General features: G+C 44.0%; 1 protein-coding gene across 33 annotated transcripts in view; it reads left to right on the forward strand.

The window, feature by feature from the left end:
* The window catches only part of CELF4 (CUGBP Elav-like family member 4), a 585,818-nt gene that overhangs the window by 511,765 nt on the left and 55,524 nt on the right, over positions 1 to 18,529 (forward strand). For 24 of the 33 annotated variants that reach the window (XR_006354073.1, XM_043975762.1, XM_043975767.1 and 21 more), the window contains 2 exons: positions 13,109 to 13,237; positions 13,720 to 13,799. Coding sequence is in view for 32 of the 33 variants with exons in the window: in XM_043975762.1 (XP_043831697.1) it covers positions 13,109 to 13,237; positions 13,720 to 13,799 (209 nt within the window). In the remaining variant the exon portion in view is untranslated. The remainder of the gene's footprint in view (positions 1 to 13,108; positions 13,238 to 13,719; positions 13,800 to 18,529) is intronic. The other 9 variants (XM_043975765.1, XM_043975777.1, XM_043975770.1 and 6 more) reach the window with 1 other exon arrangement.

An 18,529-nucleotide genomic window follows, 5' to 3' on the forward strand; every position in this document is an offset into this window, starting at 1 on the left:
CTCTCCTTATTTCCTATCTAAGTCTCCCCCCTTACCCCCACCATTTTCCTATACCCTTCCTTGCCCACTAGGATACACTGACTTAGGCTACCCGGTGGCCTTGCTTGCTGCAATATTGTTATGGCTTGCAGGGATTTATGGAGACGCCTTGTCAATTCCTGCAGACTGCCCCATGCTGTGAGTTATGCAATAGGCCATTGCCTTAATTAAGACAAACGGCCTTTACTAGATCTGTCCCAGGGAAAAATTACTCCCTGGGCTCCCTCTGTGTGGCCTAGGAATGACAAATGCCTACCCAGGCAGGTGTGGTGCAGTCCTTGTCCCTGATTCACACAGCCTCCACCTCAGCAAGAGCCTGTCCCTTCCTTCCTGGTCCCCAGCCCCAACCCTAGTGTCCACAAAGGTCCTGGCATCACCAGTAGGAAGCAGACAGTGTGGCAGAATGGACAGTGCCTTGTCTCTGACCCTTACTAGCTATGTCAGAAGTAACCTCTGAATCTGATTTCTTATCTGTAAAATGGGGCTAACACCTGTGGTACCTGCCTCACAGGGTTGTTGGGAAACTCAAACAAGAGAATGCAAGCAAAACATTTTGCCCACTGTAAAACACTATATAAATGTCAGTTGTTATTTTCTAGACTTAGAGGAACCAGGCTGAAACCCCACTTCTCCCCATAACTTTTTTTTGTGGGGCAATGGGGGTTAAGTAACTTGCCCAGGGTCACACACTCTCCCCAAAGTTCCCCAACTAGGTGACCGTAGGTCAGTCATTTGACTTCATGGGGGAGTTAGAGTTTCCTTCCTACTTAGCCAGACCCTGGGGAAGGCTGAGGAGACGTCACATCCTCTGGCGTGATTTTTAGTGCTTTCAGCAAGCCCTCCCTCCTTCCTTAAAACCTCTTTTCCCACTCACTTCTCAGTGCTGAAAATCCTTGTCATGAGACAGCCCATGATTCCCCAGTGAGAGATCAGGCCAAAATACAAACCTCCCTGGCTGAGCAAATGCGGTGACCTACATTCATGCTTTTTGAGATGGTACATGTGACGTCTTTGTTGGACAGAAGTCCCAATGAGGAAACTCCCCAATCTCCCAATGCCTTTCAGCAATGACTCTGCAAGCTTAGAGGCCCAGTCGTGGGAGGGTCAAAAGACACACTAAGTATGGAATGGCGGGGATAAATCAGAAGTAGGACTTTTAAACCCAGGTCTTCCTGGCTCTGAGGTGGGTTCGCCATCGATTTGTTGGCATGCATGAAGCAGTCTACAGGACTTAACAAGATGTTCTTATAATCTACATTATACTGAGGTGTAAATGATTGATGTTAGAATATTTTCAGAGAGCAGGATGCTTGATGTAAGGATAGAAGGTACCCCAGAGAGATGAAGGAGTGTCGGGTCACTACAAGCAAATTTCACTTCAAAATATGGCTGTGGAGGTCTCTCTCAACCATATGGACCAAGCCTTAGAAGGAAGAAGACATTTCCAGCATAGCAAATGATCCCTTACACAGAGAATTAATAGGCGTTCTAGACTTTCAGAGCCTGTTTATACAAATCTCAAAACATACACACACTTGTCTGACTTTTTCTCCACACCTAGATAAGTGTGCATCCTAATCAAGATTCTACCCCCCCCCAATTTATCAATGTTTTTCCCCCAGATACTTTACTATTACCCCAAAACTCCTCATCCTACACTTGGGAGAATGGGAATCCTGAGTACATAGTGCTCTCTAAGGAAAGGCAGACCTTCTGATAGCAAGAGGAGCAAGGCCAAAGGTTGGGAGTGAAGTTGTACCTTTCTTCCTCTCTCACTTTATTTTTTCTATTGAAGAAATAGGAAAGAATAGTCTAGTTACTTCTAAGTTATCTGTGCTGGTAGATGGGAACTGGTCATCATAACGGTGGATTTTTTTAATAGCCAAAAGCAAAAGAGAAGAAAATCCAAATGCTGGTTCCAGTTGAGCTTTATAATGTCTATCTTTGGGTTCATTTCAATGAATTAACTGCTCTTGAATATCACAGCCCAGGGCATCTTAAGTGGGACCCTCCCTTCCAGGAGCAGGAAGAGTTCTCCAAAGATACAGCTCAGACTCCCAGCTTTCCCTATTATTGCTGGCTTCCAATGCTTCAGGGCTCTGCCCGGTGCTTTATCCTCTTATGTTTCTGTCCTGGGGTGCCTCCAGCAGCCGGCCCAAGGAAGCTCCCACAATCCCAGCATGAGAAAAGACTAACCCCCTCCTACCCCCAACTCATCCCACAATGCATCAGAGGACCAGAGAATAAGACAAAGTCCAGCTGAGTCCATCTCAGCTGTAACCAAGATGGGAGCGACTGGGATGCTGCCCCAGGGTAACAAACTTAGAGGGTACTGATTACACTTCAGCAGTATAGGAAGTTTTCAGTACACTTTCTGTCCCACATACCTTAAGGAAGGAATGAACCCCGATTGATCTCCTGAGCCATTTTCAACCCCTCCCCAACCCAGGCTGGCAGCCACCCACTGTCCCCTACCCACCTACCCTCACACACATACAAGGAAAGAAGTAGGGGGGGGGAGGTAAATTTTATTAAGCTCCTGCCTTGTGCTAGGCAATGTGCCAAGTGCTTTACAAATATTGTTTTATTTAATCCTCACAACAATCCTGGGAAGTAGGTGATATTATAACCCCCCCCCATTTTATAACTCAGGAAACTGAGGCAAGCAGAGGTTAAGTGACTTGTTTAAGTAAGTTCAGCTAGTATGTCTAAGGCAGGATCTGAACTCAGGTCTTCCTAACTCTAGGCCTAGCACTCTGGTCACTGTACCACCAGCTGCCTCCCCATAGGTCATGTCCCTTGCCCTGGAAGAAAAATGCCTGGTTCCAGCTCTTCCCTGAAGTCTAGAAACCTCTGTCCAGTCCCTGAATCTACCCCTTTTATCCGCCATCTGTGGCCTTCTCTACTGAGACCCTCTGAGGCCAGATTCTCTGTTCTCTTCCTCCAGACATCCAGCGATCCCCTCAGGTCAATCACTCTGTCCCCATCCCACATTGAGCTCCTGTTGGGCCTGATCCCCTAACTCTCCAAGTTTAGGGGTCTTCGGGAATCCAAATCCCACAGGGCTAAAAAAACACTCTTCTAATCCCCCCCCCCCAGTTTTCCTCCTGGATGCCTGTATTTCCCCTGCTCTCAGTTTCCCCTTTGCTCCCTAGGCCTCTTGCTCTCTCCTCCCCCTAGGACCTCACCCCTGCTTCCTTCTCTCCCTGAAAGCACAGCAGCTGGAGGGGAGAGAACAGTAAAAGTCTATTGCAGCTATAAAAGGCATTAACCATCTGAGCACTCGTCCCCATCAGGAGGAGCAGCCCATTCATACTTAAACAGGAAATATTGTTTAATGCCGATGGTAATGAGCGAATCAAATTTTGAAAATTAAACCCGAAATTGAGCATTAGAGCTGGGGCGCCAGCATTTGGCAAACCAACTGGCATTGCTGCTGCCCACCCACAGCTCCCCACCCCCCTTCCCAGCCCCAAGGCTTGTCTAGGCCCATGGTCCAGCCAGACAGATGCTCCCTACACGCTGTGATATGAGAGGCTGTGGAAGACTCCCGGGGCCAAAAATACTTCTGCCCATAATGCCTGGAATTCCACCATTAGTGTTTCCGTTCTTTGGGTCAGGCATTGTGCGCTCACTCTCTCTCGCTCACTCTCTCTCTCTCTCTCTCTCTCTCTCTCTCTCTCTCTCTCTCTCCCCCTCCTCAGAAGTAGGAGGGGATCACTTTTGACTAGAACCCAATTTACCCAAACTCTTAGAGAAATGTTATTGGAGTCATCCCTTAACTTAAACCCATTCTGGAGCAAGGATTCTTTTCAATAATACCACTAACAAGTGGTTACACAGCCTCTACTTGAAAACCTCCAATTAGGAGAATGCAGGTCATTCCACTTTGGGATAGTTCTAAAGTCACAGCGTAAGGAAGTTTTCCTGACATTTTTCTCTTCCGAAGTGGATGTACGCTGGCACATAAATCAGTGGTGAGGCTTGTGAAGACTGGTAGCCATCCAGCTGTCACTAACTAGGAAAACTCACTCTTAAAAAGAAAAAATTATGAGATTGTTAATATTATGATTATTAATAACCATCATCATAATAAATAATCCCTTACATATGTACCACCCTTTATAGTTCTTCAGTATACTTTCACATCCATTAATTTGTCTGATCTCACAAAATTCCTCCTGAGATGGGTAGCACAGATGTTCATTTTATAGATAACAAAGCTGAGGCCTAGAGGCAAAGTAACACCCAAAATACACAGAAAGTCAGAAACAGCCCCTATGCTAGAACTGAGGTCTTCTGATTATTGCTACTACTACTGCTTCTACTGCTACTGCTACAACTGCTACTGCTACTAATACTACCACCACTACTACTCTACTACTACAACCACCAATACCACCACTACTACTACCACTACCACCACCATTATTACTACTACTACCACCACTACCAGCAGTACTACTACTAGCTAGCTAACATTTATACTGTATTCTTTACTTCACATATTTAAATATCAATTGACCCTTCAAGCCAGACATCAAAATGAAGTAGAGTCCATTCAATGAAATTTGAGTGTGGCTATGATTGATCTTTGTTCCTTCCCCAGGTTCTTTTACCTCTCTAACTAGTCCTTCCATCTCCTTTGCTAGATGTTTCTCCCACACATTAAAGTGGGTGTCCCCCTAAACCTCTGTCTTGAATCTTCTTTTCTCTCTCTACATTTTTTCTCTTGATAATTGCAGCACCTTGAGTTGATTTCAGTTATCATCTTTCTGCAGATGACTGATTTACATAGAATCTTGAGATCCAAGCCAATACTGTCACTGGATATTTCAACTTGTACATCCTATTGACATTTCAAACTCAGTCTGTCCAAAATGGAACTTATTATCTTTTCCCAAAACCAAATCTCATGCAACCTTCCCTATTTCTATTGATGAGACATCCTCCCAGTCAGACAAGTACACAACTTAAGAGTAATTTTTACCTTCTCCCTAATTATGTCATGACTTTTTCTGTCTTCTTGCATTCATGTAGACCATCCCCCATGCTTGGAACATACTTCCTCCTTATATACACCCATTGAAAACCTCCTCCTTTTCAGGCCCAGGTCAGATACCACCTACTAAAGAAAGCGTTCCCTCGTGCCCCGCTTTCCCAAACTTCTTATGGGACTTTGTCCTTATCAGATTTTACTTTGGGGTAGGATACTCATGAATATGTCTTGATCTCCTATTAGGTTACAAGCTCCTTGAAGAAATGGTCTGTGACTTCTTTTTTTTTCAGCTTCCTGAACCTAGCATGGCAGTCATTTGATACGTTTTGTTGAATTAAACTTAACTCTTATTTTGCTTACCTTGGAGAATGATCATAAAGCACAGAAACATATGATAAAATGGGGTCAAAATCACCCCCCCCTACCCCATGTAGCCCTGATATATCTATCAGGTGAGAACACATGTTGACCACTTAGCTAGTGGAAACCAGAGATTGGTAATCCATTGCTTGGCAGAGAATGACCTGTCTGGGGGAGGGGAAGAGGTTGGGAGGGAAGAGGAAGCAAGAGAGAAACTTGGACTTTCTTCCAACTAAATGAATGGATTTATACAGATGCCATAGGGTGTGACCAAGTTCCTCAACTAATCCATCTACAATTTCTACTTCACCTAACCTGAACATTTATAAGCTATAAAAAGAGTGTACTCTAGACATACTTCTAGGCACTAGTATTTATGGGATGCAAGAATCCAAACTTCTCATATCAGCCTAAATACAAATTCTTGTAAGGAATTCAGTAACACAAAAGATATCAATACGTGAACATTCCAAAAATCAAAAGTTAGGAAAAAGAAAATGACCTGACTTTTAAAAAAATACACAAACATATAATTGCAGTCTAAAACAAGAAGGAAAAGAGCTTGAAAATGAGGGCATTCAATAACAAAAGTCCTGGGTAGATAATGTATCCCCATAAATGCAAAGGGCCCAATGCTTCTCCCAAATGAGCCCCTCCCCAATCTATAGCACATATGAGCTCTGGCATCCCATAATAAGGGAGTACCTGCCTACTATTGGTTAGTCCAAGTCACCAAAACAAAAAAAAAAATAGGATCTCAGGTTACTAATGTATTGGCAAATGTGAGTTTTAGAAATTTTTAGGCCAAGGCAAAGCTCATCCTATAAACCTGTAGTCCATAAAGATCTCAGACAAGCTGTTTAGAGTCATGACACTGTAAGATAAGCATTCCACGTCCTCTTAAAAGTAAAAAAAGAAAAATATGAACATTTATGAGCTATAAGAGTATCCTCTGGACAAACTTCTAGGCACTAGTATTTTAGGGATGCAAGAATCCAAGTTCCTCATATCAACCTAAATATAAATTCTCAGCCACCGTCGCTGATCTTTGACAAACTGTGGGGAGTAGGAAATGATAGAGCACAGGGTTAGATAAGGACAAATACCGTCCAGATATTCAAAGAGCAAAAGAATGGAGCCTGAAAACCAGAGGCCAGTGAGCCTGACTTCTATTTGTGGTAAAATTCTTGACTGTATTTTTAAAGGATGGTTAATGAACACCTAGAAAAGGAAGAGGTGATTATGAAGACCTGGCATAGCATCAATTCAACTCAACAAGGATTCATGAAATGCCTTTCATGTGCTGGGCACCAGGCTAGGCCCAAAGGATACAGAGACAAAAATGCAATAATCCTTACCCTCAAGAAGCTTACATTCTATTGGGGGGGGGTAAGCTAGAGGGATTCTATGAAACAGAGGTAAGGAGGAAGCCTATCCCAAGGGTTGGAGATAGCCTATGCAAAAGTGTAGGGTTAGGAGACAGAATAACATGGAGGAGGGATAGCCAACAGGCCAGTTTGGCTAGGATATGAAAGAGAGTTTCACTGCGCCTAGAGTAAGTTGGGAAGGGCTTTAAAAGCCTAAGAGGACCTGCTCCTATTTTACCCTATATCCTGTAGGGAGTCACTAAGCTGCTTGCACAGGGGAGTGACATGGTCAGACCTGGCCTTTAAGCCAGGGCTTCTTCAAGTTTTTCCACTCATGACCCCTTTTTGCCTGAGAAAATTTTACATGACCCTCGGTATATGGGTGTATAGGTATATGAAACAGGTATACATAACCTTTTATTGTTGCCAAATTTTTTGTGACCCCCCCACATACAATTACATGACCCCATGTGGTGGCATGACCCACAGTTTAAGAAGCTTTGTTTTAGGCAAAGGTTTGCTGGTAGATGTTTAACAAGCAGATCCCTCCCCTGCCCAAAACAAAAACAAAAACAAGCACTTTTAAGTTCAATCTGAATTATTAACTTTTTTCTTGTCTTTTTTAAAGCCTAAAAAATCAACACAATAATAAATTAATTCTTATTTGTAGTACTTGCCAATTTCTGAGTTGTAAGTGCTCATGGTGGAAATTTAACAACTAGCTCTTGTGATCCAGTGTGAACTGGCCACTTAGTCATTGTGTGGACAGAAAGGGACAGGTGTGGAATATATTGGGGAGATAGAATTGACAAGACTTGGCAGTTAATTAGATGTGAGGGGGAAGGTGAAGGGAAGAGTTGAGGATAGTTCCAAGCTTGCAAACCTGGATGTCTGAAAAGATTGTGATGACTTCAACAGAAACAGAGAGGGTTTATGGGGAAAGGTGATGTCTTGGACATGTTGAATTCATGGAGGATAGGTTGTGCCAGACTAACCCCATTTCTTTCTTTTGATGGCTAGATCAGGGAACTGCTGTTAAATAAAGCTTAAATAGATTTTAGCCCAGCATTTGACAAGTCTCTCATATTCTTCTTGTGAACAAACTAGAGAGACATGAGCTAGACAGTAATACTGTTAGATACATCTGGAACAGATAAAATATCTAGATCAGAAATGTAATCATTAGTGGTCCAATATCACCTTGGAAAGTCTCTAGTGAAGTTCCCCAAGGATCTATGCTAACTAACATTTTTATCAGTTACTTAACTTAATGCATGTTTATCAAATTTGCTGGAAACAAAAATGCCGCAGAGGATAGTCAACACCCTAGATAACAGAATCAGAATTCAAAAAGGATCTCAACAAGCTAGAACTTTGAGCTGACTCTATATAAAGGTGACATTTAAAAGGGATAAATGTAACATCTTACACTTGGATCCAAAACATCAGTGTCATGAGTGCTAGGTGAGGGAGGGATGGCTAGATGACACTTCATCTGAGAAAATATCTGGGGGTCAAAGCAAACATCAAATCCAATATGAATCAACAGTGCAATTACAAGAGCCAAAAAGTCCAATGTGGTTTTAGGCTGCTTGAAAAGAGACACAGGATTCAGGCCTAGGGAGGTGATGTTCCCTCTACTCTGCCCTCATCACACCATGTAGGGCACATTGTGATCAATTCTGGGCATCCCATTTTAGGGAGCTCAAGTAGGACTAGGTGAGGTCAACAAGAGCGGAGAAGGGCCCTGAGATCATGCCATGTGGGAAACAGCTGAAAGGAACTGAAAATGTATAGTCTGGAGGTCAAAAGGCCTAAGAAGGACAAGATAGCTGCTCTTTTTTTGGAGGGGAGGCAATTGGGGGTAAGTGACTTGCCCAGCGTCATACAGCTAGCAAGTGTCTAAGGCCAGATTTGAACTCAGGTCCCCCTATCTGCAGGGCTGGTGCTTTAGCCATGCTTCCATCAAGCTGCCCCTGTGATAGCTGCTTTCAAGGGTAACCAGGCGGCAGAAGAAACAGACTTGTATTGTTTGATCTCAGAAAGCAGGAAAACACGGGGCCCATTGCCCCAGGAACAATGTGGGGAAAGTTTCAAAGAAGTAAATTTAGGCTTCAGGTAAGGAAAAATGTCCTAACAAATACAGCTTTCCAAAAGTAGAATAGACTGCCTTGGGAAGTCATAGGTTTCCCCCTCAGTGGAGGTTTCTGAGCAAAGGCTGGATGATCACCTGTCAAGTACCTCATAGAAGAACTTCTACTCCCTGACATCTCTTCTAACTTTGAGATTTTGCCATTTCATGAACTGAAACAAGGGGATTTGGGGCAAATTCCTTTTATGTTTTCTTGACCTAGGCTGAAGAAGCCTACATATACATAATTGGAGATGTCAAGCATGAGGTCAGCATCATCAATTCCTCTCTGTCCATGTTTGCACTGAATTAACATGTGGCATCTTTCATGTAAGGTCATGATGCCTGACCCCTATCAGTGCAATGTGGACTTCAAACAGAATTTCTAGGTGTAGGGATGTACAAAACTGAAACATCCTCCTCATGATCAATGGCCAAGGTTTGTGAGATAGCCAGTGGAGTTAAAGGGTTAGATTACACTCAAGATTAGGTGGATCAGTTAGTAACTGAGATCAGAGACTTACCCTGAGCCCAAGGAATGCAGTTTTACTGGGTGAGAAGCAGCCTAGCCAGGATGGAGTTCAAATCCCAAACTTTGGCCTTATTGGCAGTATCCATCCCAATGCATGCATGGGGTGGGTGACTCTAGCCGTTTGAGTTGGGAAAGGCACTTGTGTTGAAAGGAGGGGATATGAAGCTTGTCCATCTTGGGTTCTTGGTTATGAGTGAGGAGAGGTCTTGGCTGTCATGAGCCTCCTTTCCCAGTTCCAAAGCTCTTCTATCTCCTTATTTCCAAGGCTATGTCCATTCCTAATCAATAGCCAGACTAGCCAGAGACAGCCTAGCCATCCTTGGTCTTAATCCCTACCCTCCTGGGACTTCTGAGGAAGACAAGTTCCCAGCCTTAGAGAGTCCTCAGTTCCCACAAACAACAGACTTCCAGCACAAAACACAGGAAATCTTACAGAACAGTCTGCAAACAAGAGCATGCTGAATGGCACTTGATCACCCTGGAGATCCCAAAGAAAGCAATCATCAGATTTGTATAAGCATTATCCAGGAGGTGTCCTGGAAGAGGCCAGGTTACTTCTGGCCAGGTTTCTTTTGTGGACAACAACCTTCTGGAAAGAAGTACTTTGTGATCCATGTCCCTGAGGAGTTCAGGGGCAAGAGGCAAAGCCCCAACCCTGCCCCCAATTTAGAAGTGCTCCCAGGAAGGAGTTACCTTATCAGCGTACTGGACTGGTTTGGGGGGTGGGGCAGGGTGGGAGTTAAGGGTGGAGTAGAAGAGAGAGTTGACAAAAAAAAAAACTGGCAAAAGAGAAGTGGCAATGTGGAGAGAAGCGTGTGGATGAATTTTAATGCAATCAGAAAGCTGTAATAATGATAATAAAGGAATATATTCAGACGTCAGGAGAGGGAGAAGGGGACCAGGCTGCAGCTCCAGAATTTAAATCAGGCAGAGGCGGAGAATTCTCTCTCCCCTTTTTTCCTTTCCTTTTTTTTTCCCCCTCCCAATGAAGGAAATGGAATTTTTAAGCAGGAGGGTGAGAGATTAGCAATTGGCAGGTTTTCACCTCTTTGTCTTCCAGCAAATCCCATTTAATCAGGGACTTTAATAGAAGGAGGCTCTGGCCCCAAAGGCTGGCTGGGGCATTGGGTGAAAGGAGAGACATTTATCCCTGGGTGTGGGGGAAGTGCAGATGCATGCCATGCTCTCTAGCGCGCGCGCGCGCGCTCACGAGCACACACACACACACACACACACACACACACGAAGAGTTTCAATAACCTCCACTGAAGTCTTTAAAAGCCCAAGTTTAATTTGATCTGAAATGTCATCACCACTTCTGAGAGAGAAAATACATTGACTTTTTTCCTCCACCTTTGCCTCTTTCCTCTCTCTCTGTCTCTGTCTCTGTCTCTATCTGTCTCTCTGTCTCTCTCTCTGTCTCTCTCTCCATTTGTCTCTGTCTCTATCTGTCTCTCTGTCTCTCTCTCTCTGTCTCTCTCTCCATTTGTCTCTGTCTCTGTCTGTCTCTATTTCTTTTTCTCTCTTTCCATTCTCCCTTCCCCCCATTTCTTCTTAGTCCTTTTTGCCTTGTCTCCCTTTTTCCGACTCTAACTCTGTTTCTCCTTTCTCTGTCTCCCTTTCCCCTGTGCCTGTCCCCTCTCTTCTTCCATTCTGGCCTCATCACCTGTATCTGAACATTTCTCTGACTGTCCTTATCTTTGCTGTTCAGAGATGGAAAATATCTCAGAGGACAAGCCTATCTGAGGATTGAGAAGGTGGCTCAGAAGACCACCCAGGATGTTAATGTCCCCCTAGCAGAAGGAATCCCCCTCTGTAGAGTGTGTGCCCCATCCCCTTCTACCAATACATGTCCCTCTCCTCTAGCTATACCCAGCTCCAAGTTCCCATTCTCCATTAGGAGACCTTTGCTGACCCCAACCCTGGGGAAACCAGAAGGGAATCCAGATTTCTAAGTGAGCCTGGAAGAGAAGGTCCTGGACTAAGAATGGGGCACAGGCCTCTAAAACTCCAAGGATCAATGCTTCTGAAACAGTCCACAGTTGGCCTCTGTATCTCTCTCCTGGCCAAACTACAGCTCTAGATGGAACCTAGGCTTGATCCTTGAGCCCTCCTCAGATCTGGGATGCAAGGGCTTCCACTACAACAGGGCTACAGGCTTGAGAGGATGCATCTGCTCATGACTTGCCCTAGAAGGAGAGGAAAGGAGGAGAGATCCTATCCCTCACGTGTTTAAGGAAAATAGATTCCCTAAGGCCTAAGAGTTGACAAATAATCACCACAGCCTGATGGGGGAGGCAGCCTGGTCCAGTGGAAAGAGTATTGGCTCAGCAGACAGAGGTCCTCTGATATTGATTACTTGTGTGACCTTGGGTAAGTCACTTAACAATCTTTTACCCCAATTTTCTCATATGAAAAATGAGAGGGTTGGACTAGAGGCTATACACAAGGTATAAAAAAGTCCCTATTGGCTAAAGGAAAACATTAAGGGGTTGGGGATGGGGGTCAATCAAAGAAGGGTGCCTGGAAAAAAAAGGTGGTTCTGAGCAGGGTTTGGCAGGAGAGCAGGAAGAGGAACAAACACCTTGTCTGCATTTCTCCATCACTGCCATCATCTCATTTTGAACTGGCCTCAGTCAGTGTATCGAATATGATGGATGGCTGGAGGAAAGGAAGCATGCAAGCAGGTGTTTGGGCATGTGTGTGTTTGAGGGGCCAGTGCTGTCTGCAGGAAATAGCTCCCAATGGGAGAAGAGTAAATAACTCCCTGCAGAGGGTGTGTGCCCGAGTCCTTTGCATACCTGCATGTCCATTTATTCCCCTTTGTCTGGGCCCTTGTGTGTTGGTGTATATGTTGCTTGCATGCCCTGAGTATGTGCTCTTTATGCATTTTGGATGCATCTACCTGTAGACCTATGTATACAGGGGCATATTTTTGCATGTATTTGCATATGGCTCTGTGGGTATTTGCAGGTAAGCATGCATGAATGCATTTGTATATGCTTGTGTGTGAGTGTGTGTTTATACAAGTGGAATAAAGCCTTCTCTGCTCTGAAAGCTATGTTTGATCACTGGATCAGGCATCAAACTACACTGGACCTTGGTTTCCTGGGGAAAATATAATTCTATTCCATGTGGGACGGTGGTGAATCTGCTTGCACAAAACTCTGGATATGTCTGTGGATGCACATGTGCATGCTTGGGTGCATGTGTGTGTGTGTGTGTGTGTGTGTGTGTGTGTGTGTGTGTGTGTGTGTGAGAGAGAGAGAGAGAGAGAGAGAGATGTATATGTGTGTAGGTGTGTGTGTATGAAGGTCTACCCTGTATTATTATGTTTGAAACTAAGGAATGCTAATCCTGGAAGTAAAAGTCTTTTGAAAAGCAATGTGGCAGAAGTGAAAGAGATGGTGTGGTGGGGTGCATTGAGCCAGGAGTGGTGGGTGAGGGAAGGAGAATCTGAAAGCTCTAGGTAAATTTTGCAGCACTTTCCCATGGTGTGACCTAAGTTCATCCATCTGCTTTTTCATGAAGCTGTCCTAGCCTTCACCGGCGGAGGAGTAAGGTGGTCTGAGATTGAGAATCTCTAGCATCACACCTCCTGCCTCCTGAGTCAGTCCCCCTTGGTCCTCAAAGGGCTCCCCATTCGGAACCCCGGTAAGCATCTCCTAATTTTGTTCCAGAAGACAGAAAACTCTTTGTTGGCATGCTCAACAAGCAACAATCTGAGGATGACGTCCGCCGGCTCTTTGAGGCCTTCGGGAACATTGAGGAATGCACAATCCTCCGGGGGCCAGATGGCAACAGCAAAGGTAGGAGACGGGCCAATCTGATGAGGAAGACGTGGCCCCCACCTTTAGGGGGATCCTGCTATGCACAGAGAGATGGGATGCATCTGGAAAACTGCAGGCAGTATTCGTTGCTGCCAGACTGAGCCCTGGGGGGTTGTGTTGTGAAGGGTTTTTCCTGTTGAAGCCATGTGTGGAAAGAGGTGAGGGAAGGCTCCCAGGATGTAGGACAGAATTTAGAAGAGGAAATGTCTCTGTCCAAGCTACCAAGTGGCAAAGAGTGGGTAATGGGTGTAGAGCTGATGGATTGGCTAAAGCCTCCTCACCCTCTGCCTCTGTCTCTCTTCTCTGTCTGTCTCTCCCTCTCTGCTTCTTTCTCACTCAGCATCTCTCTTCCTGTCTCTGTATATCTATCTCCCCCCATTCTAGCTTCCATGGTTTGGGTCAGGGTTTGGGCTGCATGAGCTCCAGTGCTCCATTTTCTCACCAGATCTCTCTTCCCCCAGGGTGTGCCTTTGTGAAATACTCTTCCCATGCTGAGGCCCAAGCTGCCATTAATGCCCTACATGGCAGCCAGACCATGCCGGTGAGTGAAGATCCTCAGGTTGGGGTGGAGGGGAGGGCACCCTGGAAGCTAAGAAGCCCCTGTCCCAAACCCATGTCTTTCCAGGGCTCCTAAATCCTATCTGTCCCTTGAATATCAGGAATTAAATCTTACTGTGTGCTAATTCTCTGCTAGGCACTATCATGATGGGGGTGGGGTGGGGGGGTGTCTTTGTTTCTATATTGAGTCTAGAAAGACTCTGTATGAGGAATAAAGTAATGGGGATGAGGGCGTGGTATGTACATTAAATGGGTGGGATAGAAGCTAAGTATTCATGATTGTTATTATGAGAATTTGCCATGAATGGACAACTGATGGGGGATAAGGGCTGGAGATGGGGGTTTGGGGATGAGGAATAAATGTCAGATGTAGAGGCTGTGTCCACAATTACATAAACGCCTTGTTCATGGGATCCTAAAATTTAGTCCTAGAAAGAAGCACAGAAGTAATATAAGCCAGAGGGAAAATAATTTGCCCAAGATCAGAAGTAGCAAATGTCAGTCGAGATTTAAACAATGATCTGGTTTTTTCATTTGTTTTTTTTCCCCATGAACCAGGCTTTCTGCACGGTTTTTAATGTCCTGTTGTCATAATCTTCTCTCTTTAAATGTCACAGAGTCTTAGAACTAGAAAAGACCTCAGAGGTCACTTGTAGTTCAACCTTTTTCAGTTTATGTGGATAAGGAAAGTGAGGGCCAGACTGGGGAATTCACCTGCCCAAAGTGACATAGATCGCCAACACCTAGCACAGTGCTTGGTACACAGCAAGCCCTTAATAAATGCTTGTTGATTAACTAAATGGGATTCAAAGCTAGCATTGGTTGTCCCTATATACCAAGGTGCCTCAGTCCTGAGTTGGTTCTCTGGTCCATATAGGGTGGAGTAGGGGAACATCCAGTCATTGGTTGTCACCACCCACATCTGGTACCTGGGTCAAACTCCATTCCCAATCACTTGAGAATACAGTTTTCAATTTGGCTCTTACCCTGGTCGCTATGAAATACACCAGACCTTTTTTTTTCTTTTTCCTCTTTTAGGATATTTATGAGAATTTGTTTCTGCTAGACATTCTAGGGAAACAAAGGGTTAAAATCAAATCAAATGGAAATGTTTAATTTAAAATAATACCAGGGGTAGATGTTCCTGGTCTTTATGGAAATGTCCCTGAGTTTGGGCTTACTTGTTCTTAGCCCTTTTAACATTCCTTAGGGGTATTAAGAGCCAGTCTTATCCAAGCCTTCTTAATATGTAATGCACCGTTGGACCCGTAGGATTTACCCATATCTCAAGACATTCTAGACACTTTGAGTGTCCCCATGCTTCAGTCACCTCAAGGCATTTCCTCATGAGGGTTGGAGGGGGGAGGCTCTCAATGTTAGGGATGGAGACCCAAGGGCCAGGGATAGGGACAGAGTAAAGGAATAAAGGGCTGAGCTTTATAAAGAGGGGGCTGAATATTGGTGATGAGGCATGAGTATCAAAAACCAAGATAAAGATCTCAGTGTCCAAGATGGAGAATATATATTAAGGAGGAGAGCAAAGGATACAGATGTGATGAAGGGAATGTGATGAAGGATGAAGGGAAAGGTTAACAATAGAAGCTAAGGATTGGAATGGGACTCAGGGACAGGGATCAGGGCTCTGTGTGAGGAATGAGAACTAAGAATATGGGCTAGGGGTGAGGATGGGTGCTCAATGTCAGGTATGGGGACCAAAGCTTAGGATGGGGGCTCCTTCTTTGAGGTGGGGAGATAAGAAGTTAAGGTTTAGAGAAAGAGCAGGAAGCAATCAGGTCTATCTTCTCAACACTATGCAAGGTACAATTTGGGGTTTTTGTATTCCATGTGCCTGACACAGAGTGTGGTACATAGTGGGCTATTGAAGTAGACTGAAACTCAGTACTTTAAAATGTAAAGGCTTTCTGAATCAGTGGAATAGCTCAAGTTCCTCAAGTGTCATCCTTCTTGATTTAAAAAAAGGCGGGGGGGGGGGGGGAAGGAAACAAATTAATTTTTTTTTAAAGTACAAAAAAACCAAAGGTGAATTTAGGTGTATGAAAGTGATGGCTGCTATGTTGTACATTGTGTAACTTTGTGCATGATTATGTGATTGTGTAGTTCTGTTATATTGTGTGTACATACACACAGAGAGGTGAGCGTCAAACAGCTGCTAATTTGACCTCTCTCTCAAGAAAGACCTGCACCTGCCCCTCGTAACCTCCATCAATCCCATCAGCTCAAGTTCTCCCAGGGAAGAAGCCATTTTTTCTGCCCTGAACTCCTCCAACCAGGCAGGGGCTTGGATAAAACCAACAAAAAGTAACACTGGGGCATGGTCTCCTTTGGGGTGCACTTCTACTAGGGAGACATACAGGTTTCTAGAAACACTTTTCATGTAGCCAAGGGCTAATGGAGCATCTTACTCAATCTGCTCAGGACTGTCCCTTGTTATCTCAGGCAAGTCATTTAACTTGCTTAACCTTCATGAAGCTCAGTTTCTATATCTGTAAAATGGAGATGAAATCAGTGCTCCTCAGTTCACAGTGTTGTTGTGAGGATTCAATGAAATACTGCATGTGAATATTCTGGGAAATTTCCTAAAAGATCTATAGAAATCACATGGGAATCAGCATCAGAAGAGAGCTTAAAGGCCATCAAGTCTAACCTGTGCCTGACCCAGAATCTGCACCATAGCCCAAGAAGAGGTCATCCAGCCTTTGCTTGGAGACCTTTAGTGTAAGGGGAATCGAGCCCGCTTCTGGACAGCTCTAATTGTTAGGAAGGTTTTCATGGAAGGTGTGGAAAGATAGGAAGATAGTCAAGCCTAAGTCTGTCATCTGCAAGTTCTATCTACTGCTCCTAGTTCTGATTAGGGAAAAAAGCCTTAGACCTGGAGGGGCCTTAGAGGATGTCCAGTTTCAACTCCCAACCCAAAGCAAACACCTTATCATCTCTGCAAATAAGGAAACTGAGCTTCAGTTAGGTGAAATCACTTGCCAAGGGTCACACAGGTTAATAAGTACAGGAACCTGGATTCCTGCCCTGCATTGATTCCTAATCCATCTTTCTTCCCACTACACCATGTCAATAATCAGTTGTCAATAATCAGATAACAGAATTCTCCTCTGTTGATATATAGACAAAGACATACACGGACATGGACATGGACATGGACATAGATATAGATATAGACATAGATACAGACACGAAATGATAGGTCTGTTCCAATCCCATCCCCTCTCCATTCCCATAGATATTCCCTTTTATGGAAATGCACATGAGATGTAACTAGACATTTGATTTCATGAATATAAGAACTCCCAAAGGAACTTCCTCTACTGACGCTGATCACCTTCTCAGCAACTCATTGTCTTAAAGACTTGCCCAAAACACTAAGAGGTTAAGTGCCTTATCCAGGGTCACATAGCCAGTATGGGTCAAAAACAGAACTTGAACCAGGGCTTCCTAATTAGGAGGACAGCTAGATATCCATTATGTCACAATGTCTCTTGGATAGGTATATATCAACAATAGACAGATGGACAGACAGATGGATGATAGATAGGTAGATAGATAGATAGACAGACAGATAGATGATAGATAATAGATAATAGATGGATAGATAGATAAAAGCTTATGTTTATTTCTAAGTTCAAAGTTAATATACCTACATATGTGCATGTGTGTATTCAAACTTGACACTTAGAAATAACCCTAAGCTAACCTGTGGTTTGGAATCTGTAAGAGAAACATAAAAGTAAGTAGAATCCAAGTTTCTAGATTCCTAGCCTTAAGTCCTTTCTATTATGTTCCTTATCTCCATGCAGCACCCATCCCTAGGGCCATTAATGGGTAATCTCTTCCAATCTGCCTTGCTTGTGATCCCTTCCGGTCAGGGTCAGCCTACACTAACCTATTCTCTATAGCTAACATTTATCTCTGGCTTTAAAGTTTGCAAAGCACTTTGCATACTTTATTTCATTTGATCCTTACAACAATCCTAGGAGGGGGCTGCTATTATTATCGCCATTTTATAGATTAATAAGCCAAGGCTGAGAGAGGTTAATTGACTTGCCCAGGGATCACATAGCGAATTAAGTGAATGAAGTAGGATTGGAACTCAGGTCTTCAAGTCTAATCCTTTAGCCACTGTGCCTTCCCATTTCAAAATCCCTACCTCCCAAAAAACAAACAAACAAAAAAACCAATCCCTACCTCAGTACTGGACCTTCCATTGTTCAGTGTCCCATCATATGGGGTGCTGCTAGGTCTCCCCTCATTAGCAGAGCTGAGATGAATAGACATATGATGAGACCAGTGAATGGAATGATCTGACAACCACCTAGATCACCTTTTGCTGCCTTATGCTTGATAGTCCTCCACCCTCACTCTTTATTTTTTTTTCTTTTTTTTTTTTTTTCCTCACTCTTTATTAATGCTCCTAGTTCTGAATAGGGGGAAAAAAGCCTTAGAGCTGAAGGGGCCTTAGAGGACATGCAGTTTCAACTCCCAACCCAAAGCAAACACCTTATCATCTCTGCAAGGAAGGAAACTGAGCTTATAGTATAGTAGTATAGCAGTCCCATCAAACACTGCTTACAAGTTACAATTTCATTGTAGACAGAAGTTTTGCTAGAACAATATGTTTTCCTCAGCCCCAGGCCTTGGCTTTTGTAATATTTGAAAAGTGGAACTGACCTGAGCAACTTTGAT

Source organism: Dromiciops gliroides, chromosome 1, assembly GCF_019393635.1.
Source record: "Dromiciops gliroides isolate mDroGli1 chromosome 1, mDroGli1.pri, whole genome shotgun sequence".
Classification (NCBI taxonomy): domain Eukaryota; kingdom Metazoa; phylum Chordata; class Mammalia; order Microbiotheria; family Microbiotheriidae; genus Dromiciops; species Dromiciops gliroides.